The sequence below is a fragment of the Lynx rufus genome, unplaced genomic scaffold (genome assembly GCF_022079265.1).
Source record: "Lynx rufus isolate CCGP_SWC_20201006 ecotype Redwood Valley unplaced genomic scaffold, mLynRuf1.p SCAF_24, whole genome shotgun sequence".
Lineage (NCBI taxonomy): Eukaryota > Metazoa > Chordata > Mammalia > Carnivora > Felidae > Lynx > Lynx rufus.
This window is the reverse complement of record NW_025814839.1, coordinates 5,766,778-5,794,390: the sequence shown is the minus strand read 5'-3', so window position 1 is coordinate 5,794,390 and position 27,613 is coordinate 5,766,778. Positions and strand designations below refer to the sequence as shown.

Below are 27,613 nucleotides of genomic sequence, written 5' to 3'. Positions count from 1 at the left end.
CGAGGGAGTTGACGCCTGTAACGTGCCTGGAGGGGCCCCTGGCACAGGTGAGCGTGTGACAAATGTCTCCCCTCTCTGCGCCGCCAGGAGCACCTCGTTGACCTTACGCTGCAGTCAGGCCCGGCCACGGGAGGAGAGAATAGAGAAGAAGAGCCCCGGTTTTTATAAGCCTGGGCGATACCGAGCGTGTGCGCGTGGGCACATGTGTGTGACAGAGAGAGGGAGTATGCCCAACACATGGGCAGCACTCAGGACAGGGCATTTGCACAGTAGCATCGAGGAGGAGGAGGGAGGGGAGGAGGAGAGAGGGGAGAAGAGGAAGGGAGGGGGGAGGAGGAAGAGGAGGGAGGAGGATGAGGGAGGCAAGGAGGGAGAGGGGGAGGAGGGAGAGGAAGAGGAGGAAGGGGAGAAGAGGGGAGGAGGGAGAGGAATAGGGGGAGGAGGATGAGGGAGGCAAGGAGGGAGAGGAGGAGGAGGGAGAGGAGGAGGAGCGAGAGGAGGAGGAGGGCTCCTCACCAGGGGAAAGGGTGTTCGTAACGCCTTGCCTTCCACTGCAGCTGTGGGAACTGAACGTGCTCGGTGCCCGATCTGGTGCTCGCCGCTTGCCTAGGCCCCTATATTGGCAGCTGGTTTTAAACCCCCAGCTTCCCCACCACGTGGAAGCCTATGTCCTCTCCGAGGTCCCTGTAAGACAGCCGGGTATCCTGTTTTCAGTGCCCAGGTGGCACCTACCAAATACCCATCGGATTGAGCAGCGAAGGGCACGTCTTTGAAAGGCCTCGGAAAAGTTGCCCTGAGTCTGCAAAGGCCTTGACGCCAGACGGAGGTGCTTTGGGAGGGAATAGCGAGACGGCCCTTCTGCACAGAGCCGCCCTCCCCCTCGCCCCTGCCCTGCCCCTGCCTCCCCTCCCGGCCCAGAACCAGCTCTCCCCTCTCCACCTCGCAGCAGCCCCCCCCCCACCCCCCGGCAGGTGAAGTGCCATTCTTCCGCGCCTTGCGTGTGGGAGGGTGAAAAGAGAGCGCGAGGAGGGAAGGAGGAGGAAAGTCGGCCACTGGCTGTGCCCTTTTCTTCCCGAGCGTGTTACAAACCAGCAGGGTCGAGGCATCGAGAAGCTTTCAGGGCCTCGGCAGGCCGCGGAACCCGCGAGCGGCACCGAGAGAATATAATGGTAGAGAAGCAATCCGCCCGCAGAACCCTCTGTTTCGGAGCCCGCGCAGCCAGGGAGGCCCGGGCAAACAGGCTTTTATTGGGCTGGGAGCGTGGCTCCTCTTCCCGCCGTTGCCTTATTCCAGCTGGGAGGACTGATGGGCTGTGGTTAGCGGCTGCACCTTTCACCTCCGGAGCCGGGAGCGCAGACATGACCGGCATGGCAAGCGGCTGGCAGCCGTGCCGCCCCCCGCCCGCCCGCCCGAGCCCGGCCCGGCCGGGGTGGGAGATCTGCTCTCTCCGGGTGCAGACGGGTGCCTGTCCGGGTGGGTCACTCGCCCTTAGCCCATGCTGCCCCCGCCCCCCCTGCAGCCGGGGGACCAGGCAGGGAAGGAGCCTGACTGCTGGTGCCCTCGCCCTGGCAGCCTGACCCCCACCCCCCGTCGCCCTCAGGTCTCCGCCAGAGCGTCTGAAATTCCCCCTGGACGCGATGCCCCTTATCTTCTCAATTCCCCCATCCCGCCCCTCACCTCGCCTTCCTGCCGCTTTGTGTTCACGTGTGCAATTGTCCGATGTGTTTTCTCCCCGAGAGGCTCCATCCCCAGGCTCAGGGCCCTCTCCGCATCCCCTGCCTTGGCCCTGCATCTGGCACGGAGGGGGCGCTCCGTAACTGTCCGTGGGGTGCATGAATGAGCAGCGAACGGCCCCTCCTAACTGAGCATCTAGTAGGTACTCGGCCCCGTGCAGGAGGCCACTCGGTTCCTCCTCACTGTCACCCCGTGGGAGGGAAGCCCAGGCACAGGAAGGCTGGACGGACGGTGGCCAGGTGTGCAGCCAGCACCCGAGCCCCGCTTAGCCTGAAGCCAGCTCTTCCCCACCTTGAACCTCGACACCCCACCGCTCTGAAGGAGGCAGCCATGCGGCTTCTTAGTAACGACCAAGTCAGGTGCAAGAGAAGAGGAGGGGAGAGAGCCGGCGGAGGACTCACTCCGGGTGGGGAGCACTGCTAAGGGGTTTCGGGCGCGCAGTCCCCTTTGGGCCGTTCTCATCTTTCCGAGGTGCAGACTGCGACCCAGAGAGGTCTAGTGAACTGCCGGAGGGCACACAGCTTTGCACACTGCAGAACAGATAAGCCTATTTCACCACGCCCTGTAGCCACAGAAGCCCCTAATAAATCCCAAGTTTATCCCCCCTTTATCGGAGCCGGTCTCCCAGTCCGGGTAGGGCAGCGGCTGCAAACTACAGCCCACTTCCAGCCTGCGGCCTGTTTCGCAAATAAAGCGTTTTTGGCACACGGTCGCGTCCATTTGTTCCCAGGGTACTCACGGCTGCATCCTCACACTGCAAAGGAGGAGCAGACTGGCTGCAACAGAGACCAGAACTATTTACGTGTCCCCGCTTGCAGAAGAAGTTCATAGGCCTTGGGGCTTGTGACATGGCTGCCCTTAATTTACCTAAAAGCCACGGGTGGCTAATTCCACCACGACTCCTCTTTGCTCGGGAGGGCTCCTCGCCGGGGAAAGGGTGTTCGTGATGTCTTGCCTTCCAGAAGTTCCAGAAGCATCACAGCCACACCCTCATCCCCCACCCCCAGCTGGAGTGCTCTGCTTAAGAACTCCAGCTTCCCCTGGAAAGGAAGCCCCATTGCTCTGCTCCCCATTTACTCCATTCATTCACTCACTCGCTCAATTCCGCGTTGACCATCTAATGCTCAGGCCCTTACTCAGCACTGAGGACAAAGCAGTGAACAAAAGAGAAGGCCCCTGCCCTCATGGAGCTGATATTTGAAGCGGGAGAGACAGATGACAGAAAGGAGAAAGTAAATACCAACGAAGTTGGGGTGACAGCAAGCCCTACGGAGGAAATTAGAAAGGGTAACAATACACTCCTCAGGGGTGGGGAGGAGTGGAGCGATTTCAAGTACTGTGGTTGGAAAGAGTGTTTCCAAGGAGTCAGTGCTTTTGAGATGGGAAGAAGGAAGCCAGTCAGCCAAAGATGCGAGGAAAAAACATTCCAGGCACGGGGGCCCACAGGTGCAAAGTCCCTGAGGTAGGAGCATGGTCATAGTAGGCCACTGTGGCTAGAGGATGGTTCCAGGTTGCAGAATGCTAGGAAACAAAGCTGGAGAGGGGCCAGCAGGGCTCCTTGTGGGGCCTGGCAGGGAACCTGGCTTTTCATTCAACGTAAAGCAGGAAGTCTCTCAGAGGTTTAAGAAGAGAGGAGTGCTGCGGCCCGATTTACACCGTCAGACCTCTTCCGTGCTGTTACACGAGGCATGTGTTATAGAAGGGCAAGATTGGAGGTAGGGGCAAGTGGGGCAGGGGCCTGGGTGGGGACAGAGACCGTAGGGATGGAGAGATGCAGGTGAATTGAGCCTATGTGATAAAGGGAGAGCCAGCCTAATTTGCTTCTGGAAGGCATGAGGGAAATTAAGGCCAGCGTGCACTCAGAGGGTGGCGTTGCCTCATGGTGATGAGGCCCAGGAAGCTGGGAAAAGCAGGTGGGGGCTGGGGAGGGGGCACAGGGGGTTTGAGACACCTATTAGGACTCCCCGTGGGATGTCAAGCAGATAGATCTATGAGTTCGGAGCTCAGGGGCAAAGTCTGGGCCGAGATATAAATTTGGAAGTCATCAGCATACAGATGATATTTAAAGCCTGCGACAGTTCACCACCACCCCCCTTCCATAACTTAATCATTCACAGGACGACACATTTTCAAAAGACCGGGGACCAGGAGAGCCCGTTATCCCCACGCCAGCCCTTGCAAATAGGCCTTCTTGATCTTGGCCGTGAAAACATAATCATCAGGCTTTAAAAACCACAGTCGGGAAAGTTCAAGCAAGTATGTGAAGTCACAGAATTTATTATTCAAAATATCCCTTTGCTGTGTGGCTCTTTCCAGCTCCCCAGAGACCGAGGGTTCCCGTAAGCTCCCCTGGCCTCCTTTTCATTCCTCCATTCGGGTGCGTCTCGTTCCCTCCCCAAGGCTTCGCTTCCACGGCCCTTCCTCCAGAGGCATCGAAGGCCCGTCCCGGTCGCCCCAGAGGGAAGGCCGCCGCTCCCAATTCCGCCTCTCGGAAGCACATGGCGTTCCGTGGCCGGCGTGGCGTGTTTTATTCTTGCGCCGGCTCCCAGCCATGGCAGGGTGGGTGGCACCAGGAGAGAAGGTGAAATCAGCCGGGGCCCCAGCTCTTCGGACACATGCCCCCAGCCATCCCAGCTGGCGCACACCGAGAATCTAGAGAAGCGGGAGCTGGTTGGCCAGGTGGCTCGACCGCAAGGGTGCAAATGACAGTGGGGGGCGGGGAGGGGGTTCAACGTTCCGCAAGCCGAAAGCTTCTCCCTGCGGAGGTGCTGGGGAGGCTGGAGGGGCCCGGAGCGGGCGTCTGTAGGTCACCTCCTCCTCCGCCGCCGCCCCTTCCCTCCTTCCTTGCCCCACGCCCCGAGCCTCTTCGCGCGGTGTTTTGGAAATATTTCCAAGTGCTTCAGCAATATCTTGCACACTCTCTTTCCCTTCCCCCGGGAGCGGCTGTCCGTGCGGGGAAGGTACTTGCTCCCAATCCAGCTAAATTGTTATTGACTTGTGTTCTCTGCGCTCCGCAAACATTTCACTCAGCCGTCGCCAGCGAGGCCAGGAATCCCTGCTAGGGCTAACGGGGAAACCAGCTGTGCCGGGCCATTTCTCCTGCTCTTCCTCATCGATCACAGAATTAAACTGACAGAAGGAGAATTTCAGAGCGACTTGGGAGGGGAAGGAGCCGGGCCCGGATTGGACAGGGGTTCAGGGACCTGGGGACCGGAGTGCTGGAAATAGGGGCAGGAGGAGGGTGGACAGCCCTCCAGGGTTGTGGCTGGCGGCAGGGGGTGGCCGATTTTGTTTCTGAATTGTAGGTTGGCCCAGGCCAGAGAAACCCAAGACGAACAGACAGACGGGGAGGTTTTTGTTACGGCTGTGCGGCCACAAGTAAAGCTGACAGGGTTCTGGAGACCGAGAGGGGAGAGACAGTAAGTCAGAGGCCACACAGGTGAGCCAGCCCCGGACCTCCGCCACAGATCTGTCCGTAAAATATGGACAGGTGGGGTTTGTGTCTTTGGTTTTGTTTTTTCAACGAATTGCCACTATTTTGCTATCAGAAGATTGGACCTGAAGACCGAGATCCTGGCCTCTGGAAAGATCGGGTGTGACCACCCTGGGCCTGCGTGCCCATAGACGGCTGGGCCGAGTTGCCACAGCCCGCGGCCCTCCCTATAGTCCCCCCCCGCCGTTCCTGCCTGGCCACTTAAGGTGCCAGGTGCGGAGACGATAACACTTCCTCCCTTCCGGTCTCTACTCCCAGCCCAGGGCTGCACCAAGAGGAAGGGACAGGAGGCTAATGCCCATCAAACTGCTGGAAATGGGAAGATCCCTCCAGGCCTGAGACGGGGGCAGACGATGACCTCCAACTAGTCCCCTTTCTCTTCCTTTGTTCCAGTGGCAGGAGTCACCCTCGCCTGGCCACTCCCGGGCCTCCCCAGCCTGCGCTGGCCTCCCCAGCCTCCGTAACTAATGCAAACACATGCAGGCCTGGGCCCGAAAGCCCCCGGGCTTGGCCTGGCCCCCCAGCCCTACCCCGGGCTAAATCCACAATAATCCAGGCCTTGTGCGTGGGCCACCCACCAGGCTGCACGCTTCACAGCAAGCCGGAGCCCCGAGTACCGAGGTGATTCGTAAGGGCCGTGACCAGCAGTCTCGATAACCAGCACCCTTCCCGGGCCGTTCACATCACAACCTCTGGGGGTGGGGTCGCGTCTGGAGTGGATTCTAGATCATTCTCTCGGGCAGCTGGGTCGAGAACCACTGGCCTCGCGCAGGCTGCTGCTGCAGGTGGGTGGGGGCTGTGGGGGCCCCGTCTGTTTCTCGCCTTCCCTGTCGTGAGCTCTTCCCCTAAGGAGGGCTGTGCCGGCCTCTCCACTGCAGGGCGGCCACTGAGCCACGGGCCCCTAGGCACCACTGGTGTGATGGGGCGAGGGGACAGTATGGTCGGGTGACTTCCCTAGAGCCATCGCTTGCCCATCTGACAAACGGGACAATAATACGCAGCTGGTGGGATTTCTCCCACCGCTCGCTCACCCAGCCTGCTGCCCAGAGCCCGCAGGTGCTTGGGAGCCGTCCTGCCCTTCCCTGCAGACCCGTCCTGCCCTTCCCTGCAGAGCTCCGACGATGTGAGGCCCAAGGAGTGCAGAGATCCTCGGTCTCGCAGCCCACAGCTCGCTCTCAGGTGCCTGGGCTCTGCCCACCCTGGAGCTCCAACGCGGCCACTGTGGCTGATGGTTCAGAGTATCCTTGAGAGTTGTCTTCACGGCTGGATCCGCAGCGCCAGGCCTGGCACACGGTATTTTAGGTGGGGACACAGGTCAGCCAATTCCCAGAAAAACTGGAAATGGAGATTCTCATGGAGCACCCCCCCCCCCTTTTTCGTATGTTAGTCACTAGCTGTTTAAGTCTTTGAATCACGTCCGCAACTTCAGATGCTCTGCGGGGGCCTGAGGCTCCCTCCCATTTGGTCACCTGTGGACATGGTGTCCTGGCATGGGTTCCCCAGAGGCCGACCCGGAGACGTGTGTTTAGGTCCAGAGCAGATCATGGAGGAGGTGAGGGATGGGGAGGAAGGGAGGGAACCCGTCCAGGGGCCACAGTGAGCCAGCAGTGGGCAGATCGGCGTGGAACACCTCAAAGCTATCCCCCAGGAGTCGAGGGAGCTGGGACACGTGTCCCCCAAGTCCCCATTAACACGCCTCGCCGGTGGAGGGTTTCTCTGGAGGCTTATGCCCCCCAACACTCCCAGCCTGTCCCGGGCCAGGGTTGCACATTCCCCCGTGGCCACGGAAAGCCACTAACGTGTACGTCGCGGAGCCGCCCGCTAATGCTTGGGTGGCCACCAGGATGGGACACCCACGGTGGCCACTGCATTTGTCCGGGGCTGGTAGTGCTGCCCCCATTTTCAAGTGGAGGGAAGTGGCCTGCCTGCCTTCGTTAATGCCCAGCGACCGCGTCCACCGATGAGCCATAAGATCAGCCAACCTCTCCTGGGCGCTCACGCCGTGCCAGGTGCTGCCGTAAAGACTTCAGCACATTGGCCCGTCTAAGACCCCTAGGCTCTGCCCGAGCAGGGTACTGTTCAGTCGGTGCAGGGACCCAGCACAGAGAGGTGAGGCTCCCTGCCCCAGGCGGCCCAGCCAGGGGCGGCGGGCTCCGATCCCGGCAGCCTGGCTCCGGCCTCCCCCGGCTGCCGTCACCTGCTCCTCTCCGGTCCCTTTCAGAATTCCCTTCTGCCCCGCTCCGCTCGCCCTTCCTTAGCGCTCTGCCTCTGGAACAAAACCCCAGGAAGCGCTTTCTCTTGTCCTCCCGGCAGCGCACCCCCCCACCCCCCGCCCACCCGCTCGCGCCTCTCTGTCTCTGCCTGCCTGTGCCTTCCACGCAGGGCGACAGCGCCAGCCAGGGACGGGAGAGAGACGCGGGCTGGCATTCTGTCAAGGAATTAATTGAAAAATAAAATCATTAGATGGGAACTCCAGAAATGCAAAATGGTGGTTGGAGGAGGGGGGGCGGGGAGGGGGGCAGGACTGGGGGGTTGTTGGGGGACGGCTGAGTTTTTTGTCAAGTTAATTTCTCGGGTATTGATGTTTGGTGACATTCTCTTGTTTATCTTCGGGTGCAGCTGTAATGCTGAAAGAAAATGCACAGCTTGTTTTGTTTATTTATTTTACACCTTTCTCCGGTTCTGCATTATGTTTGTTTGGTGAAAACCCACTGAGGCTTTTGATGTCGGGGAAGTGGGATTTCAGCAGCTGTTCCCGGCAAGCAGGGTGCTCCGCGTGCAGGCAGGGCCGGCGGGGGGTCGCTGGGTGTCGTTTGGTGGGAACGCGCGTCCTCTTGGGGGGGGGCGGAGGGGGCGCTCGGGGGCTGACCTGAGCCAGATGCACCAGGGCCCACGAGAGCAGTCGTGGCCCCCGAGCACCGTGCGGGGCTTCACGCACAGACTCGCTAATGCGCACAGCCGCCCCGCGAGACGGGTTCCGTTCTCATCCCCCGTGGGCGGGCGAGGAAGCCGAGACCCGGAGAGCTGAGGTGACTTACCCGAGGTCACCGGGCCATTAGGCGGCAGAGCCGGGCCCTCCGGTCACGTGACCTCCAAGGCCGTGGAGTTAGCCAGTCGCCGACCCGCTTTGTATGCCCCTCCCTCGCCCCGCTGGGGTCGGCGGATCCCCTGGGCCGTTTTCCAACGTGGGGTGGGGAGTGGATACTGTACCTGCCGCATCATCCCGTGCGTTCGCCTAACAGCTCTCCGTGGATCGCCCACCGTGTGCTGGCCGCCCGATGACGGTCCCCGCCCCGTCGGCGCCCACTGGCCTAATGGCAAAGCAAGACGTTAAATCAGCACGTGTGACGTGAGTTTCGGTAACAGAGATGTCGGTCTCCACGCCATCGGCTGGGTTCTAGCCAGGCCCTGATCGCTGCTCTTTTCCCTCCATCAGTCCTGCCCACGACCCCGTGAAGTCGATGTTGGTAGTGCCCCCCCGTCACAGGTAGGGAGACTGTGGCACAGACAGGCTAGTCGTTGGTGGGAGAGAGGTGTCCACGCGTGCGTCCCTGAGCGTGCAAGGAAGCGTTGAGGGCACGGAGGGGTGCCCTGAGAGTCTTGCGCAGGAAGGGGGAGCCTGCACCTGCTCCTTACCTTGGAGCCTTCGGGTCAGCAGAGGTGGCTATAGAGAGACCGGGAGCGGTGGGGAACTGCCCTGCCTCCCCAATTCTGTACACAAGGGCGTGAACCTCAGGGTACGTGCCCTGCCCGAGGGCACACAACAGGGGACGTGCCAAAGCCAGTGTGTGTGATCCTAGAGCCGGACGTGGTAACCGCGGGCCCCATGTCGGTGTCACGGGCTCCCGTGCGACCTTGGCGGGGCCCCCCCACCCCGAGGCAGGGCCCCCGAGACTCCACCGAGGCACCGCTTGTCCTGCACCCCGCCTGTGTGCGTTCCTCTGCCGGCCACGTCCCCCGCCCTCTGGGCCTCGGTTTCCCCGGCCAGATGCCATCTCGCCCCCACCCGCCCCCGTTATGTTGTATTGCTGTCCTGTCAACATCAGTGCGGTTTTTCAGAGACGACCCACCTCGGTGCCCTGGGACTCAATCGTTCATTTGCTCGTTCATTCGTTTCGTTCGTTCGTTCTTACGTTCAGCACGTGATCGCAGACCGCCTACTCTGTGCTGGGCACTGGGGACAAGGCAGACCGGCTCCCGGAGCTCTCAGGCCAGGGCAGGCCTGCGACTGGTCAGACGGCAGAGGCCCTCCGAGCTGCCACTCTGTGCTGAGAGGTGCAGGAGTGGCAGTAGCCTATCATGTGGCCATTCGGCCACCTGTCCCGGGACGGGGAGCTGAGGCTCCGAGGGGTGAGAGCCCCGCTGCCAGGGAGGGGAAACATAGGATCAGAGGCCAGTGTGGGATGCCTTGGGTTCTTTTCATTCTGTTACCGCTGCATCACGGATGCTTGGCTCTTAGACGCTCGTCAAGTGGCCGCAGGGGAGGAGAGGGTCTCTGGGGCCAGGTGACTCCGAGGAAGGCGCAGGGTGACTGAGGGCAGAGCCGGCATTCCGGGCAAAGGCGTGGAAGAACTGGTTTGCCCCCCAGCAGACTGAGCGTGGCTGGTGTCCAGGAGGCCGGGCTGGGCTTGGGAGGAGCCCGCTGGCTCAGGGGGTGGGAGAGGCCATGAAGCCGTGAGCACAGCCGCCAGCCGGGGGTGAGACTAGCACGGTGGCGGGAGAGGGCCGGAGCTGGGAGTCAGCACCGGCCATGCTTACGTTGTCGCCTCCTCCAGGAAGCCGCCCTGATAGCCCACACTGGAGCAGGGCCTCCCCGTCCCGGCACTAATCCCGCCCTGGGTTGTAGCTGTCTGGCTCCGTCGCGATCTCCCCTCCGTGGGCCAGGAACACACTGGACGGGGCCTGTCCCGTTCACTCCCACGCCTGGCCCAGGGCAGCACTGCCCCGGTCTGTGTTGTCAGGGGACCAAAACGTGAATGAAGGTGGTTCAAGGCCACTTTCGGTTCCCGACCCTGCTTGGGTTTGTCCTTCAGCAGCCTGCCCTCTTCGCCCTCATCTGTCCCTGCCACCCATCCGTTTAGGCACTCAGCAAGTACTCTCTGAGCGTCCGCTGCGTGTCCCACACTGTTGGAGGCACTGGGGGGCACAGAGTGATGATGCAGACAAAACCCCAGCCTCCCGGAGGCAACGTTCCCGTGAGAGAGGCAGAGGGCGAGCTGAACAGTAAAACACAGGGCTAAATGCCGTGGTGGCAAGCGAACAGGGAGGTAGGGCAGGGGCACCGGGGGGACTTGTGACTTCAGACAGCATCAGGGAGACCCCAGCCCCCAAGAGGTGAGGTTCCTCCTCCCCCCGGTGGCTCCCTGGGAGAAGAGGACTCCAGGCAGAGGGGACAGCAGGCGCAGAGTCCGGACATGGGAGAGGGGGGTGACGGGGGGTGCCAGGAACCGGGAAAGGGTCCCCCGGTGGCTTTCTTCGTGCGAGTGAGGGGGAGAATGTGACCGGAAGTTCACAGAGGCGACAGGGACCACTCGGGTGGCTTAGAGGCTGTCCTGACAGCTTTGCCCCAGGTGGGGTGGCACCACGGAGGGTTGAGACAAAGGAGCGACATGTTCTGACTCCCCTGGGAGCCTGGGCTGGGGAGGGAGGGCGGAGGAGCCTCCCGCCGTCCTGCGGACCAGAGACGCGGCAACACGGTGGCAGGGGCGGGGTGGAGGGGCGCGTGGGGCGCAGAACTGGTTGAGAGCTTGAGCCATAGGACGCGTAGGCAGAAGCCTGCTCCCTTGGCCTGTGTCGGGCTGCGGCGAAGGCCAGAACGATCCCTGAAGGGGAGGACCATGGCTCCACCACCACGGCCGCCCCTCGGGAGCCCGGGAGAGCGGGGACTGCCATCCCGGGAGCTCACACCCCCCGCTGTTAGTAGCGAGCAGGGGGCGTCAGTGACAGGCCCACAGGCCCTATTTTCCTGCCCTTCTATTTTCCGGCTCCCATTACCTGCCCACAAATTCAATTTCCAGAGGCCATTGTGCACCTCCGGAGCCTGGCGATTATAAGGAAACCGAGAGCGTCAAGGAGGCAGTGGGGAGAAGAAGCGTGTGTCTGAGCCCGGGGGCTGCCGCCCCTACCCCCAGCCCGTCCTGCGCCCTGTCCCTTTCCATGACTAACAATGACGGATACAGCTGCCAGGCCTGGGGGCTCCTGCGGCAGTGGGGGGGGGGGCAGGCAGCCTCCCACCACTTCCTCAAGCCTTGCTCGGTCCCCCCTTCCCGCTCAACGTGCTCATCCCCTCACTGGGCAAACATCAATGAGCACACACTGGGTTCCAGGCTGTGTGCTGAGCCAGGGGACATAGCAACCCACAGGACAGCTCTGTTCCCAGACAAAGAAACGTGCGCCGTGGTGTCGGTGGTGAGAAGGGTCACGCGGCAGGGCTGGGGGTCCTCTGAGAAGGGGGCATGGGAGCTGGGGCTTGAACACAGGCGACCTGGGTCGTGCGGGGGCAGGGGTCTCCCGGAGGGCCCAGCTCGAGTAACGCCACCCAGGGGACGCGAGAGTTCCCGCTCCCTGCTGGGCAAAGCCATGGGAGCTCTGAGACCCCCGGGGGTAGCACCTGTTCTAGAAGGATCCCTCGGGCTGCTGTGGGCAGGGCAGACCCCGCGGTGTGGGGCGGCGGGAACAGGGATTCAGGTGAAAGTGCTTGGATCAGGCAGGTAGCCGTGGAGAGGATCAGAAGGGGTCGGTGCCCCCGGTCACCCGGGGAGGAACACGGTGAAGAAATAGGCTCAGGGACGCCAAGTCACTGACCCAGAACATTGTACAAGAGGCCCAGGACTCTTCACGTCTGGGCCAAGGGCCAGACCGGGCTCTGCAGACCCGGAGGCAAAGGGTTTGTCCCCGCAGAAGACTTCGCGGAGGAGGTGTTTGAGGGCCGGGGGATCGGGACGGCTCGTCCGCAGCCGCCTCTGAAGGAGCCCACATTCTTCTGAGGGTGACCGTTAGCGAGTGGTTAGACCAGAAGAGGGACTGCCAGCAGGCCCGGCCTGAGCCCAGTCTTCCCCCTCCCCACCACCCCGTCCCTCCCAGGAGGGCCAAGGGGACCAGCTCACCTTCCCCAAGCCGCCCTCAGTCTCCCTGGCATTCTCTGGCCAGCGCCGGAGACTCCCGTGAAAAGCGGGAAGGCTGTGGCTGTGGTGTTGCTTGGGTTCGAGTCCTGCCTCCACCCCTTGTCTGAGGGGCCTGAGACTTACCTGCCTGTGGTTCTGTCCCCTCACCTGCAAGAGGCAATAATAACACCTGCCTGTGGGCTTGTTAAGAGGTGGAGCTGAGGCACCCAGTGGGCGCTCAGTAGCGTCTGAGGCCCAGGGGGAATAGGTATTGCTGAGCCCGCCGTCCCGTTGTTCATGCTGTGCACCTGCACCCCCTTCCCCTGTCGTCACAGAAACCTCCTCTGTGTCCTTCAAAGCCCAAGTCAGAACGCCCCTCCTCTCTAAAGCTGCCTCTCGCCGTTCTTCCCTCCACGCCTCCTCTGCCGTCTTTGAGCATGATTTCACCCGACATTAATTGAGCACCTGCTGGATGCCAGCCGCCTCCCATGCCATTAAGAGCCTGCCGTCTCCAAGAAAGCCTGCGCGGCTTCTGTTTGTTTCCCCAGCGATTGCCCTCACTTGACCCATCCTCTCCGAAGGTTTCCTGCTCCCTGCAAGCCGGACAGAGATCCGCTAACCTCGGAGCTGCTGGGAGGGGGCCTTCTCTTCTCCCTTCCCTTCTCTTCCCCTCCCTTCTCCTCTGCGGGTGGGAGACAGGGAGGGGTGTGGCGGGCAGAACAGGGGAGTGGCTGGGGTTGGGGGGAAGGCAGCCCCGTGGTGAAGCGGGAGACTAACCCTCACTGTTTCTCTCTCCCGTGTTTTCTGTTCCCCGTTGGCTTCCTGTCCTTCGTGCCCCCTCCCTCTCCGTGCCTTCTCTCCCCTCTCGCCTCCCCGCCCTCCATTTTGCTCACCCCTTTCCCTCTCCCTTCCTGCCGGCTCTCTCTTCCCACCTCCCAACCCTCTCGGTTGTTCTTTCCTCCTCTCTTGCCATCTGGGCTCCCACAGAGCCCCCGAAGAAAAAGCGGTCTGTGATGTTGGACGAGATCCTGGAGCAGCTGGAAGACAGTGAAAATGACAGTGAGGAGCAAACCCTTCAGCTGCGAGCTGGCACCGAGAGGGTACGTGGCTCCAGGGCCCCGGGGACTGGGGACAGCCGCTCCGGCTTCTGCGCTCCTGCCACATGGGCTGGGGAGGGGGCGGGCAGCACCGCGCGGGTGGGCGGGGAAAGAGAGCCCCCACCCTGCCCCGGCCCAAGGTCAGAGGGACAGTGGCCTCAGGCCGCTGCCAGGGCAGCCTGGGCCCCAGTCGGCCTCCAGGGTGACAGGTGCCAGCGGCCACTGTGTGCCCACTCTATGCCCGGCACCCAAGGGCCGCGGGCAGGCGGGGCGCGGCCGCGTTAGGGAGCCTCTTGTGCCAGCACAGGACCCGGGAGCAGCAAAAACGAACCTCCCCCCACCAAGCCTGGCAGTCTGCTGCTCCCAGACGGGGAGACAGGGCCCCACCTTGCTGGTTGGAGGGTCGGGGCACAGAGGGACTGGGGGGGTTGCTCCGGGGCGCACGGCTGCAGGGGAAGGAGTGTGGCACCGGGGGTGAGGGCAGCTCCCTGCAGCCGGGCCGTCTGGGCACGAGGCCCCCGCTCCACGCTGCAGAGGCTGGGGACCCCGGCCCAGTTACCTAACCTCCCTGGTCCCAACCTCTGCCTTGAAAACGGGTTCCCGCCTCGTACAGGTTTAGTGAGAAAAAATGCCGCCTTAATCCACGAAGAACCCCCGGGCGCGGGGCTGAGCACGTGAGACCAGCCCAGAAACTCCTGTTCTCGCCTTCCCCTGCGGGGCTGTTAGCGGGGGGTTCCCACCCACGGCCCTCCGCGGGAGTGCTCCCGGCTGGGGTATTGGCCTCCGTCCTGCTCCAAGGTCACCTGGGACCGCCAGCGACCGAGCACGGGGCTGGGGAGCCTCTGAGCTGCTCACGAAGCCCAGCCACCAGGCTCACCAGTTGCGCCTAAGCCGTGTCTGTGATGGCGGACGCCCTCCGCGCACAGGCAGGGGACCCCGTGAGACGCGCCCCGGCCCCGGCAGGTGGTGTCGAAAGGCTTATCCCGGGCTTGGGGCGCCCGTGCACACACACCTGCTCCAGCCTGGAAATACGGCCTCCCCCGTGGGGAGGAAAGAGCCACAGCTGGTCTGCTCTGGGTCTGAATCCCAGCCTCGCCCTCCCCAGCCCTGGCCGCAGACCAGGGAGGTCCCCTCTGACCCCCGGCTTCCCTTTCTGTACGAGGGAGGTGACATCGTGCCAGCCTGGTGTTTGACTGCCCCCGTCAACCCAAGTAAAAGCCCAGAGAAAATGCCCATCAGCACTTCTGTTCTTAATTTGGGACCTCTGGCCAGGGCTCCAGGTGCGCGTCCAGGAACCTTCCGACTTTGCAGAAAACCGGGTCTGTGCGTTTCCGGAGGCGGGAGGTTCCCGTCTCCATCCAGTCGCCTGAGCCGTCTGGAACCCCAGCGAAGCTCCATGGCGCTGGTCGCTCTGTGAGGCTCAGCCCGTGGGGCAGGTGCCCGGCCCTGGGAGACAACAGAGGCAAAAGGCACAAACCCCGAGTGGCTTGGTCGCCAGCCTTTATGCCGGAGTGTCCCGCAGAGAGCAGGTGCGGCCACAGCGTGCAGGTGGGGCTGTACGGCAGGGTCAGTGTTAAGCCTCACCCCGGCCAGGCCCTCGGGTGGCCAGTCCCCCCGGGTGCCATGGGTCTTGGGGGTGACGGGCCCGCCCCATTCCCCCGCCACCGCCTGTCCCGTTGAGCGGCACGTGGGTCCCCCTGGCGGAACACACGATTTGTGCTCCCACTGCCAGAGCCAGGCCGATGGTGGGGGGTAGTCCGTGTCACCAAATAGGAGGCCACCGGACCCCCTGGGCCTGGCACACGGGAGGCGTCACTGGCACAGACTTAAGTGACTCGGATGAAGGTACCAGAACGTCCCCAGGGCAGGACCGGCCAAGTCCTGCAGCCTGGGACTGCGTGCTGAGCATAGGCTATGCATTCACACCGGCCTGGGACGCTGGGTCCCCTTCCCTCTCGCTGCCCTGCCTGGCCTCTCTGCACCACCCCCCCCCCCCCACAGGAGCTCACTGTCTAGACAGAGAGCCGCCACATAAGCAAATGAGAGCAGTCGATTCGGCTCCCCTGGAGATCGCGGGGGGCCCCATCACCCCTCCTTCATGCCACACCTGGCTCTCCAGGACATCCATGGCGGATGCCACCCTCATCTCCCCCCTTCCCCTTCCCCTTCCCCAGGGGCTCTGCATTCCCCACAGGCAGCCAGAGGGGTCCAGCTGGATCCGTGAACCGGATCGTGCAAGTCATAGCTTAAAACCCGTCAGGGCCCGCCGCACACTTGGAACGAAGGCACGTTCCTCACCCGGCGAGAAGGCCCTGCCTCTTGTCCCTCACCTCCTGCGTGCTGGCCTTTCCAGCATGCTCCCACCCCAGGGCCTTTGCACTTGCTCTTCCCCCTGCCCAGACACCCTTCCCCCGCATCTTTCCTGTCTCTCTTTATTTCCCTTTGAGATCTTAGTTTAAATTCTCCTTCCTCGCTCAGAGATTGGTCCTGACCGCTTTATCCAAAGTGGCCACACTCCACCCCTCCCACGTGCGGACGTCCCTGTCTCGGACGTCCCTGTCCCTTTCAGTGGCAGCAGTTTAGTGCAGGGAACGGCCTGAGCCCTGTCCCTTCCCCATTGAAAATGACTGCAGCCCTGAGCAGTCAGGAGCTACTAACGCTGTGTAACTTATATCGGAACTGCCGTGTCTATTACGATTCTGGAAGGAGGCGGAGCATGGCCAGGTGACCGTCCAGCGAAGCTGGGTCAAGTTCGCCCGGCACGGGGGCAGGGCCGCCGGGAGCGCCTGGGAGAAACGCATCCATCCAGAGTGTGCCGGGTGAACTGCGGGGACTCCTGACTGTGGGGCCCAGACATCCGGCGGATGGGCACTGTTGTCACCAGGAACATGGGGCACAGGGGAGCTTATGAGGAGGATTTAGAAGTGACAGTGGGCCATCATTTGGTCCAGAGAAGAAATGCCAGGAATAAACCACGGAGGTGGCCGCTGAGGAAGGGGTGCGGCCCCGGCGAGCCTCCCGATGTATGTGCAGACTCCCCTGTTTCTCAAGGGGTGTCTTTGACCCCCGGATGGTCAGGGGGAGCCAGGAAGAGGGCCGTGCTGGAGGCTGGACCGGAACAGGCACCCGGAGAGGGGAGGTGATGTGGGGCCGGGAGCCGCAGGGTCAGAGCGGGGTCCTGACCTCAAGGCCTGTGCAGACGGCCGTTTGCAGAGTCAGGAGCTAGAGCCCTGCCTGTGTGCCCGCGTCTACACACGACACACCCACCGCACGCCTGCTGGGACTCCCGGGGCCCGAGCCCCGCAGGTCGTGTTTCCCAGCCTCCCCTGGCAACAGCCTGGCAGCAGGGTTTGGTCGGGGGTGGGCGCCTTCAGGCTCTGGGGGCTCATAGGAGAGAGAAGCCAGGGTATTCCTCCCAGTCCCTGGGGCCCTCCACGTGGAGGCATTGTCACCCGTTGGCCTCTGGCTCTGCCTGAAGTCCCCCTCGGTGGACCCGCCCCACAGGCACGGCAGGGAGGGGGCCCAGAGGGAAGCCGGGGTGGGAGGGCAGGAGTTGTGCAGGAGCCGTGGGGGGTCAGCAAGGGCATGAGGCCCCGGGGAACCCTGGAGGGTAGGACCGAGTGTTGGAATGTGGGGCCTGGCTCGGAGTGGGAGGCAGGGGTGCGGGGAGGGGCCGTAAAGACAGCTCTGGAGGGGTGAGGAGGGGCCCGGCTCCCTCCTGCGGGGGGAGGGTGGGAGTTAGATGGGGGTCTCCCAGAGGGGAGTGAGAGCAGGACCCACAGGCCCTGGTCCCAGGAAGGCCTGGGCGGGACCCCTGCTGCACCCCTGCCGCCGTGCAGCTGTCTCCTCCTTCCACGTCCATGCCTTTAAAACGGGTAGGAGAAGACTTCTTGCCTCGTAGAAGCGTTTTGAACATTGAAAGACCCCGGGTGGGGAGCACTTAGAGCGTTGCATGCCGCAGGGGTGCTAGATAAGGGGTAGTTCTCACAATTGCTGTCCGAATTTCACAACGAGGGAAGCTTGGGGCTCTCTGCCCACGAATGCCCAAGGAAGCCAGGCCCCAGCACGTGCCCGGCAGGCCTGCTGGGCCCACATCGGAGGCATGGGGCAGGATGGGGAGTCCATACGCGCGGGAAGGTGGCCCGGAGAGGGTGCCCTCTGCCCACAGGCCCCAAAGCGGGCCGAGCAAGCACATGGTTCAGCTGCTGGCACACAGCCAGACCCCAGATGAGCCAGTGGTTGCCCGGGTGTGCGGTTGGAAAACAGGTGGACCCCTCCCCAGGCCGTGGTATGGCTGGGTTTGCTCCTAACGCTTGTGATCCCGGGCCCACCCGCGGGCAGGGATGCCACTGTCACAGTAGAACCGTCCGTTCTGAGAGCCGGATTCGGGCCCCTGGGCCAGCACTCCTAGACCCGTCCGCCCACTTGGCTGCGTAAGGAAAGGGTCCTGTCGGTGCCCACCTGGCAAAGGTCGCTGGGCAAGCCCTCAGGTCTGCCTCCCTCCCAGGAAACTCGAGCCGGCATCTTCTGGCCGGTTTGCACGCCGGTCAGGGGCTGGCGTAGAGGGTCACGGGACCTGAGTGAACCCGGGATCCCACGGAAGCATCTGGACTCTGGGAGGGGGCCGGGCAGCCACCATCACTCCACATGGGGCGGGAAGGGGCACCAGCCAGAGGCAGAGGCTGCCACGGAGTGAGCCAGTACGCCTCACCTGTTCGTCCGTTCATTCATTCATTCATTCATTCATCAGACACTTAGCAGGGGCCCCGTGTGCTGGGCACCCAGGATTCAAGGCCAGAACGGCCACATGAGCTTCTGTCTCCTGGGCTTGAAGACCCACGTATCAGGCCGAAGACAGTTTCCAGCGGCCCTCGCCCGCCCGTGTTTCCTCCTCCTCCTTTGCTGCCTCCTCGGCTTGTCTTTTGTGGCCGGGCCGGTGTGCCTGTGCTCCGCGGCGTCTAGGAAGGATTAGCGCAAGCCGAGCATGCAGGCTTTGGTGAACAGCACCGAGCTCGGCTTCAACATCTAATTCAATTTGTTCTGCCGAGATTGAAATATGAAATGGTTGCCAGTCAAACGTTCAAAGGATGGGGAAGGGAGAGTGAACGCCTGCTGAAATTTAAATTTTAATGAAAATGACTTTAACCCTTTGGTGCACCTTGCAGAAATGGAACACGTTCTCCCCCTCCTGTGCGACAGCCGCTCCTGGGTCCCTCCCCCCCGCCGCCCCCGCCCCACTTCTGTTTCCCTGGAGCCTCACTAAGACTAGGTAGCACGCTTTTTTTTTTTTTTCCGGAAATACTACTAATAAAAGATTAGCGGAATACTTGCTTCATAACATTCTCCCATATTGCCCCAGCCATTGAAACGGGCATCTTGCCAGCAGTGACTTGTGCAAGCCCAGCACCCCCCCCCCACTCCGAAGGTCCAGCCACACCCAAATGTCACAGGTCGTCTGTGTTGTGGTTTCCTGTGTGTGCCCCCTCACCACCCCCCCTGGAGGGTAGGAGCCATGTTTTTGCACTCTGCTTCCCCTGCCTGGTGGGGGCAGGGGTGGAGGGTGGCGATAGTTGACGGACCGAATGCTCCCTGCTTGAACCTCCCGGCGGCTGTGGGAGGTGGGCTCACTTTCCCCAGGTGACGCCATGCGGAGGGCTCATGCCCAGCGCCATGCCGCGCAGGAAGCGTGAGAGAGAGCCTCTCTCCCTCTCTCAGCCGTAGGGCGGTTGGCCACAGTGTCCCCAGTTTACAGGCGAGTCTGGGGCTCCGGAGGGAAGGCCCCCTGTGTGCTGGGTCTGGATCTCTAACTCAGGGCAGCTGCAACAAAAGGCATCCTGTCTTTTTCCCCCCGATCAGGCTTTTCCCGTCCAGCACCTACTTGCCACGAATCCCTAGTGTGCTTTTCGTCGTGCGCGTGTTTGCAGTATCCTCAGATGCCATCAGTCCCGGGCACATGTGGCTCAGAAGGGCTGTGGCCAGCGCCAGGCGCCATCCTAGGGCCCCCCGGGCGGAGAGTGGGGGTGACAGGAGCAGCTCCGAGGCTCCCTGGAGGGTGGTCTGAGCCCTTGTCCTCATCCCCGGGAGCTAATAGAGCTGCAAAGCCGAAGCTGAGGTTTGAAAGTAAAACACCTTGCTGTGTGTGTCCAACGTGTTTGTGGAGCCTCCTGTGCACAAGGCCGGGCCGTGGGCACTGGGGACCAGGAGTGAGCTCGGCAGATGACGCCCCCGGTCCCGGGGAGCTGACGGCAGGAGGTGGGGAGCCAGCCAGCCAGCAGTCGGCTCCTTGTAGGGCCACTGGGGCCGCCATCTGTACAGGGTGTCCGGAAGGGCCGACGGGGGAGCTCCCTGAGGGCGAGGCATGTGGACGGAGCCCGGGGAGGGCGTGACATGCGTTATCTAGGGGCGGGGGGGGGGGGGGATGACTGAGACCCTCAGAGGAGGTGACAGGCGGCCAGGTCCTAGATGTGCTGAAGGTGCAGCCCATGGGACACACTCTGAGGTGTGCAAGGCCAAGGTTCGGGCCTGCACGGTGGGAAGAAAGAAGCGAGCATGTGCTGAGGCCGGTTGCTGCCGGAGCTGGCAGGGGGGACACCCGGAGTTGGGGGTTTAAATGCACATTACGCCAGAGATGACCATTAGCCGTCAGGTGGAGACAAAGAGCTTCTTGGCAGACGTGTCTCAAGTTCACAGGAGAGGGCCGGACCAAAGGCATAATGGGAAACCATCTGCGTTTCTTGAAGAAATCTAAGAAGCAGTGTGGGGGACTCACGGGCCCCTGAAGGGAGAGCCAGTAAATCCTCAGAACTTCCGAGTTCATTTTTAAGCCAGCCCTAGACAGCTCCAAACTCTCTTGGCCACAGGACCCTCTTTCCCAAACAAAAGTGTCCTGCGGAACCCCGGTGTAGAAAACAGAGCAGAACCACTCTGTTCAAAGTCGGGGTGTGAGGCCGGGCCCCCCCCCCCACATAGTCGTCCTTTGCCTCGACACCCCAGCGGTGCAAAGAACCGAGGTAACATGAAAACAGGACTCAACAGAGCATCGCGTGCAGCCTGCAGCGGTTCACAAGATTCGGGGCAGACTCTTAACGTGTGTGTTTATTTTCACATGTATGTTGCAAATACAAATGCACAGATAGCTCGTCGAACCTGTGATTTCACGGAGCTCCAGGAGGAGGTTAAAAAAACAAAAACAAAACAAAACTCTCCGTCTAAAGAGAATTATTAAGACCGTGAAGACAGTAAAACGGAAGTGGTAACAAAGAGCCGTGAATGGTGGGAAGCAGGGGTTAGCAAACTGCTGCCCGGGGGCCAGATCCCGCCCCTGCCTGTTTGCATAAAGTTTTATTGGCACACAGCCACGCCCGTGGGTTTACATACTGTCGTTGAATAATTGCAACAGAGGCAGTATCGCCTGCCAAGCCGAAAATATTCCCCGTCTGACCCTTCGCATCAAGGTTGCCGAGTCCCGATCGAAAGCCAGCCGCTGTCATTTTGCAGCCCAGAGAGGGCCAGTGGCTGCTACAAGGCCACACCTGAGGGACTCCCCATCCCGTGCGCTGCCCGCTGCACCACGCGGCCCGGGCACAGACCAGAGCCGGGCCGTCTGGGCCCAGATCCCGGCTCTGCCCCTCACCCGCAGCATGACCTTGGGCCGGCTCCTTGGCCTCTCTCCGCCTCAGTGTCCTCACCTGTGACCCGAGAGCAACGACGGAACCGACTCACTGGGGCCGTGACGGTTTCACGAGCACAGACGCGCCGAGGGCTGAGACCGGCGCCCCCCACGCGCTGAGCGCCGCAGAAGAAATCCCTGCCGTCACCCATCCCCCCCAGCGTCAAGGAGAGTCCCCTGTGTCACCCCACCACCCACCACCCAGGAGGCCGAGCGCTCCGGCTCAGCGGCGAAACAAGAGGGGCTCTGCGATCTAATTAGAGCCTCGCCAGAAGCCAGGGCTCCGTCCCCTCCAGCTTCCTTAATAAACCCCACTTCCCCTTAATTGCAGCTTTCATGAAAACGATCCGCTGGGGCCTCAGCGCCCCGTCCTTGGGCTCAGGCCAACAGCAGGCATTTTTCTGCAGATTTCCGGGCGGCAGCTGCTTCTGCCTTCCCCAGGAGCTGTCAGGAGCCCTCCCGTCTCCCGGTCCCCGAGAAGATTCCAGGCGATGATACCGCTGCCTCCTCTGATGCCCGCGTGCCACCCTGCAGTGGGCAAAGCCCTCGCAGCCACCAGCTCGGCCGAGTCACAAGGCGGAGACTTGTCGCCTTCGTTGCACCAGTGGGGAAACTGAGGCTTGGGGAAGCGAAGTGGCGAGTATTCCGGGAAGGTGCCAGATGGAGGCAGGCCGCTTGCCAGGCGCGTGCCGTGGCGGCCGTGGCACCGTCTGGGCCGTCGTCTCGTCGTCCCCTTGGCTTTGCGGAAGAAGGGCGGAAGCTGGATACGCCGAGAGCCACGTGCACGGCAGCCGACATCACTGCTTCCGTTCGCGGTTCTCAGAGCTGGGACGTGGCGCTGAACGGGTTGGGGCCAGAGCCCTTAACCCCCTCCGGCTTCCGGCGTGTCACTTCCCGCTATGGCAGGACCAGGCTGCAGGACCGAGAGCCAGGGAGAGGCCAGCCCAGACAGCGTCCACAGCCCGGGCGTCTCGCGGCGCTTCTGGCCGGAGCAGGGCCACGTGGGAGCCGGATGCCCCACGAAGGCACGGGGTCCTCGTGCTCCAGGAGCAGGGGAGCGAGTGCGGGAAGCCCCTGCGATCTGAGACCCAAGCACCAGTTGTCAGCGCAGATCCCCGGAGAGACCCATGGGTGTCGCTTCCGCGTGAAGACGTGTTTGCAGCTGCCCCACTGGCCACAGCAAGTCACGTGACAGAGCCCTCAAGGGAGGGGACTCCCAAGAGGCATGGACGTGGGGTAGGGCAGCAGGTGGTGGAAAGTCGGGGCTTGGATGCAGTCCCTCCCCCCCACACCCTTCCTTGGGCACCGTGTACCACCTAGATGAGTGGGGCGGCCTCCCTCCTTTTCACCCCCATCCCGGCTCCGGGGCTCTCCCGGGGGGCCTCCGTGGGTTTGTCACCGCTCCACACTTCCCTCACTGCCTAGTCCCCACCCAGATGCCCTTTCAGGTCAGGGACCTGGCCTCGTACCCAGTAGTGGCCAGCAGGAGAGGCACCTGCTGCCGGCCCTGGTCTGGCCTCTCGAACAGGCCGTTCAGAGTCTCTGTGGCCAAAACCAGGGAAATCCCGGTCGCGCAGGAGCCTGTCTTCTCACGTCGCCGGGGGACCCAGATGGCACTCACCAAACCCCCGGGTGAGTGGACCATCGAGTTCCTCCGCTCCTGCTGGAAGGGTCTGTGTTCCTTCCCTTCCCTGCACGCTCTGGTCTATCCTGCTTCGTCATCACAGCCAGGCGGGCCACCAGCAGGTGCCCTCCAGCCAGGCAGCCTCAACCCTGATCCTCCTCAAAGCCCGCCAGCCCCCTCACCTCCGTGCAGGGCGCCCTCAGCGGGCCCGCATTCCCCGGTCCCGCCTGCTCATCTTGGCCCGGAGACAGTCCTCAGCCTCCCTTCAGAAGGTACCCCGGGGTTCTTGGGAGCCCGATCTGGTCCATTCTGGTTCCCAAGACTCCCGTCGCCCCAAACCCCACTTTCTCTGGAAGTGTTAGGATGCAGAAACCGGCGATTGGGAGTTGGCCTCGTTTCTCTGTGTCGCGGCTCCTCTGCCATCCCCAGCCCCCTGCTCTGGCCGCGTGGCCCCAAATCAGGGACATCAGCACCTCCCGCCTCTCCCCCCGGGTGGTGTGGCCGCGGTTCTGGGCGGACCGGAAAGCGGGTCCTCCTGGGTCCTGCTTGGAGCCCGTGCTTGGACTCGTTAGCATCCGAAAAGCGGTCCCAGCCCCATCCGTTCAGCCTCCACTCAGCAAAGCTGTTTCCAGAACGAAGAAGGAGAGGACTGTCGGCATTTTTACCTTCTCTGAGTTGACTGTCAGGTATTTACCTTCAGCTGCGTCTTGCCTGGGAGTCTTGGCTTCTGGAGCGAAAGCCACCGGACCCTCCAGAGGAGGGTACTTGCCAGAAACCCAAGCCCTTGGGGGGTGAGAGGTGAAGGGCCCAGAAGCACAGGCTGGAGAGTCACCCAGCCCGGATTCTGCTTTCCCGGTCTCGAACCTCTGCGTCTGCTTCCTCTGAAAATAGAAAAGACCGTCCCTCCCCGGGGGTCCCGGGGCCCCGGAGGGTGGGTGCCAAGCCGCAGCCCAAGGCCTGTTCCCTGGGAAACGCACCGCGGCTCTGCCCCCAGCTCCAGAAACGTCATGTAGTCTGGGTGCTTTGCAGTGTGTGTGCGGGGACTGTTGGGTGCACCGTGAGGACAGTAACGGGGGTCTCGTGCAGATGTGGGTGCTGGGAAGGGGCTTCTGAGAAGTGGGGTCCCACCCGCAGGGGGGGCGGGAGGCAGCCAAGCAAAGGGGAAGAGGGGAGTGGGGCACGGCCTGTGCGAGGCTGCTGTGGTGGGGGCTTGGAGCCTGGCCGCCGGCCCCCTCCCACCCCAGCCCCCAGAACCCGTCCAGACTGGAAAGCCCTGCTGGCACCTTCCGGGCCCGGCCACTGCTGTCGGGGGTGGGGGGGGGGGGTGGACCTCTGTCAGCCAGGGGCCGCTCCCAGGGCACCGTGCTGTCCCCGGCTGGGGGCCGCCGCCGCGTGTCAGGGCTGCTCAGGTCCCCGCGGCCCCCGAGGCGGGGAGTCACGTGACAGCCGGCTGAGGTTTCAGATGCATCCACTCATGAATATCAATCAGGCCTGGTAATTCACAGTAAGTGGGATCCAGATTGACTAATAAGGAAGGCTTTCACCCCAAACTGGGTCCGGGAAAGGAGAGTGGCAGCGGCAGGCAGGTGTGGGCGCGATGTGACCGGAATTGGAAAGCCTGACATTGGAGCCGCGGGCGGCAGGGTGGCCCGAGGCCCCTAGCGCTCTCGGGGAGCAGGCGTCCCGCACGGGCAGCAGCCAGCGCCCCCCGGAGGCGCGGGGAGCAGGCTCTGGGGAAGCGGGGGGAGGCGAGGCCGCCCTTCAGGGATGCCACAGCCCACCTGCGTGTCGCCGGCATCGGGGTGTAGGGCCCCCGCAGGTTCCCATCCATCCCGCTGGGTACCGGGCAGCCGTGGGGTCCAGCCGGCACCCCCGGCCGAGACAGGAGGCCAGGGGCAGAGCGTCCCAGGGGGACCGCGGCCCTCCTGATCCTGGAGAGCAGCACCCGGAGTCCCGGGTGGGGCCCAGTCCCCTTCTGAGCACTTGCGTGGGTGCCCGTCTCCTGCGTGCGCCCTGCAGCCCGAGGTCGGGGAATCGGGGTTAAGGACAGCCACGGGGAGAGGCCGCACTCCGGCGTGAGATCCAGCCGTACTCTTACAAGCTCTGTGGCCCTGGGACCAAGTCACCTGGCCTTTCTGTGCCTCAGTCTCCTTTAAATGGGACGAGAACACCCACCTCAGAGGACTCGCTAAGCTGTGGCCCCACTGCAGCGGGGCCTGTGGACCAAAAGGGATGTGTAAAGCCCCTGGCACACCTGGACGTCGAGTGAGGGTCACCTCCCCGCCTCGGCCTCCCTCGTTCCGGTTTTCTCCACCGTCCTGATAAGAGGCCGTCATCATTGCTGCCCTAAGCACAGATGGCTCAGTTCACCCACCAGCCCGCCAGATGGGCACCGCTTCTGCCGTCCTGATCTGCAGTGAGGAAGCGGAAACTCAGAGAGGTTAGGTGCTTCGCCCGAGACCACACAGCCCCGCGGCCAAGCCGGAGTTGGCGTGTGCTCTTCACCTCCAGACTGTGCGCCACGCAGCCTGCCTGCCAGGTCTCCGTCTGCCCGTCGTCTCCCAAATGCGGGCACACGGCCCTGCGTCGACCGCAAAAGGCTCTGAGCCCGTTCCTGCTGCCCCTCTCCCTCACGCACCAGGGGGGGCATTTGGATTGTTAACGGGGCTTGTGGGGGCCTCCACGGTGCACCTGCCCCGCGTCCTTGCCTGGCCTGGTGAGCTGCCGTGGTGCCACGGCCCCCCTTGCTGGGACAGCCGAGTCCGCCCTCCCAGCCCGTCCTCAGTCGGTGCAGAAGTAACACCAGTCCCCTGAGTCCCGGCAGGAACGGTGTTCTGTCTCCAGAGGGAAAGGCAGTTCTGTCGGGGACTGTGGTCGACCCGGACTCGGGGCTTGAGAAGTTCGGGGCCCACATTAGAAGCTCCTGCAGGCCTCCGGACACACCGTCGACAGATTCTCGGGGCTCCGCTCTGAGCCCTAGTGCCTCGGCCATCTTCCTTTGAGCGCTAAGTCCTCGGCCCCGGGGATTTCACGATAAAAAAGCTGAATGATCAGTTACGGAGTCACCGCAGCCCAGCGACCTCTGCAACCTGCGGTTTCTCCCCATTCTGCAGTTGAGCAAATAGAGGCTCAGGGCTGTGCCCGGGACCCCCCCCCTCCCCCGCCCCCCCAAAGTCACTCAGCTCGGAAGAAAGAAGCCGGTCTGGTCTCCCTGCCTTTGAGCCCAGCTCATTTGTTCATTCACAAGACACTAGCACCTTCCCTGGGCCAGGCCCTGGGGTCCGCGGGGAGAAGGGCAGACCCAGCCCCTGCCCTGCAGAGCCCACAGGCGAGGCGGGGAGTGGACGGGCCAGCCGTGGCAGACAGAACACTGACGTGCCCGTGCGTCCTGGGAGTGAGAGGTTAGGTGCTTTGCCCTGGCGTCTGAGGGGACACGGGTGCGTGTCCCCGTGGTCATGTGTGTGGACGGATGGGACAGCTGTGGACACGCGGCTCTGTGGTCGTCGGGAGCTCGGCCTCAGCCCTGGGAGGGCAGTGTGGCGGTCGCCAGCGCTGCGTCTGTGCACCCGGCAGCGGCCAGGACACCTCCTCCAGGCCGTCCTCCCCAGCACACCGGCTCGCGCCCAGCGCCTCGCACGTAGTAAGTGCTCAGTAAACAACAGCCACGGTGATGGTGGGTGTCGCTCCTGCTCTCGTTGATCCTTCAGGAGAATCACACGCCCCCGTGGGGAATGGATGAGCCGCCTTGCCACCAACTGATGACCGTCGTTCGCGCCTTAAGGGCCCCGCCATGCCTCTGAGATGTAGGGGGTGGGGCACGGCAGTGAGGGTTGGCCAGCGCGGCCCTCCACCTCCCCTGAAACGCCGGCGGAGTTTCTCATTTTCCCCTTGAGCGGTTTCACCTGCAGCGAAGGCTGGCCGGCTAGAGACCCAGGCCCGGGGAGGGAGGCGGCTGAGGGGACCCAACACCCCCCACCGAATACCCAGAAAGAGCCCGAGGGAGAAAGTGAGTGAGAAATGCGAGCCCCAGACCTAGCGGGAGTCTTTACCAAATACATAAATAGGCCCAGCATTTAGATCCTGCCCGGTTTGCGTCTGGACGTTGGCAAACCGGGCAGCAGACTGCACGGAGACAACCTATTCTGGCTCCTCGTCTTTGGAAGCAGAGGTTGGCCTTCGGTTCGTCTCCCTAAAACAGGGGTCAGCCGCTTTCGCTGTGTAGGATCGATCCTCGGACACGGCCCCCCGGAGTCCGATCATCTTTCACTGATAGGCGCTGTGTGCGTTAGAAATGCTTCTATGGAGAACTTCCCCGGAGCCGGATGCTTCTTACCAAAGGCCCTCCCTGACCGTGTGAGCGAGGGCTCGTGTGCAGAAACTAAGGCTCAGAGAGGTGTGGCGGCTTGTCCACGGTTGTGCAGTCCAGAAACAGCAGAGTGAGGCTTCGAGGCCCGGGGTCTGAGTGCAAAGCCAACGCTTTCTGCAGAAGCCACCCCGACGGGCCGAGGCAGCGAGAGAGAAGACCCCCTCGTGCCCGTTCTCTCGGAAGCCTATCCGGCCTGGGCTCCAAGCAGCCACTGGCCCGCCTGGCCCCTCGCTCTAATTCAGCGCGGGCAGGTGGAATGAGGCCGTCTGGCGGCTGTAGGCCCAGCCCTGCAGGCCCTCCCATGGCTTTTTCTCCCCCGTTAGGACTCGGGTCAGATCTGAGGTGCGGCCTTCCAGGCCGGGCCGCCCGGAGTCCCGTCTCGTGGGGCCTCAAAGCATCCAAGGCCTCAAGGGCCAAGCCCCACCGGACCCCTGCCCACCGTTGTCCGACCGTCTCTAGCCTCCGTGAGAATCCCCTCCGGCTCAGGGCTCATCCTTACGCGTCCTCTATTGTTATCTCCTGGTTTC

At 62.8% G+C, this 27,613-nt stretch overlaps 1 protein-coding gene across 3 annotated transcripts in view; it reads left to right on the top strand.

Annotated features, from left to right (window-relative positions):
- Positions 1 to 27,613, top strand: part of RBM19 (RNA binding motif protein 19) — a 153,003-nt gene that overhangs the window by 114,184 nt on the left and 11,206 nt on the right. For 2 of the 3 annotated variants that reach the window (XM_047088170.1, XM_047088171.1), the window contains exon 24: positions 13,318 to 13,430. In XM_047088170.1, coding sequence (XP_046944126.1) covers positions 13,318 to 13,430 — 113 coding nt within the window. Of the gene's footprint in view, positions 1 to 13,317; positions 13,431 to 14,040; positions 14,657 to 27,613 lie in introns of those variants that run through there. The other variant, XM_047088172.1, reaches the window with a different exon arrangement.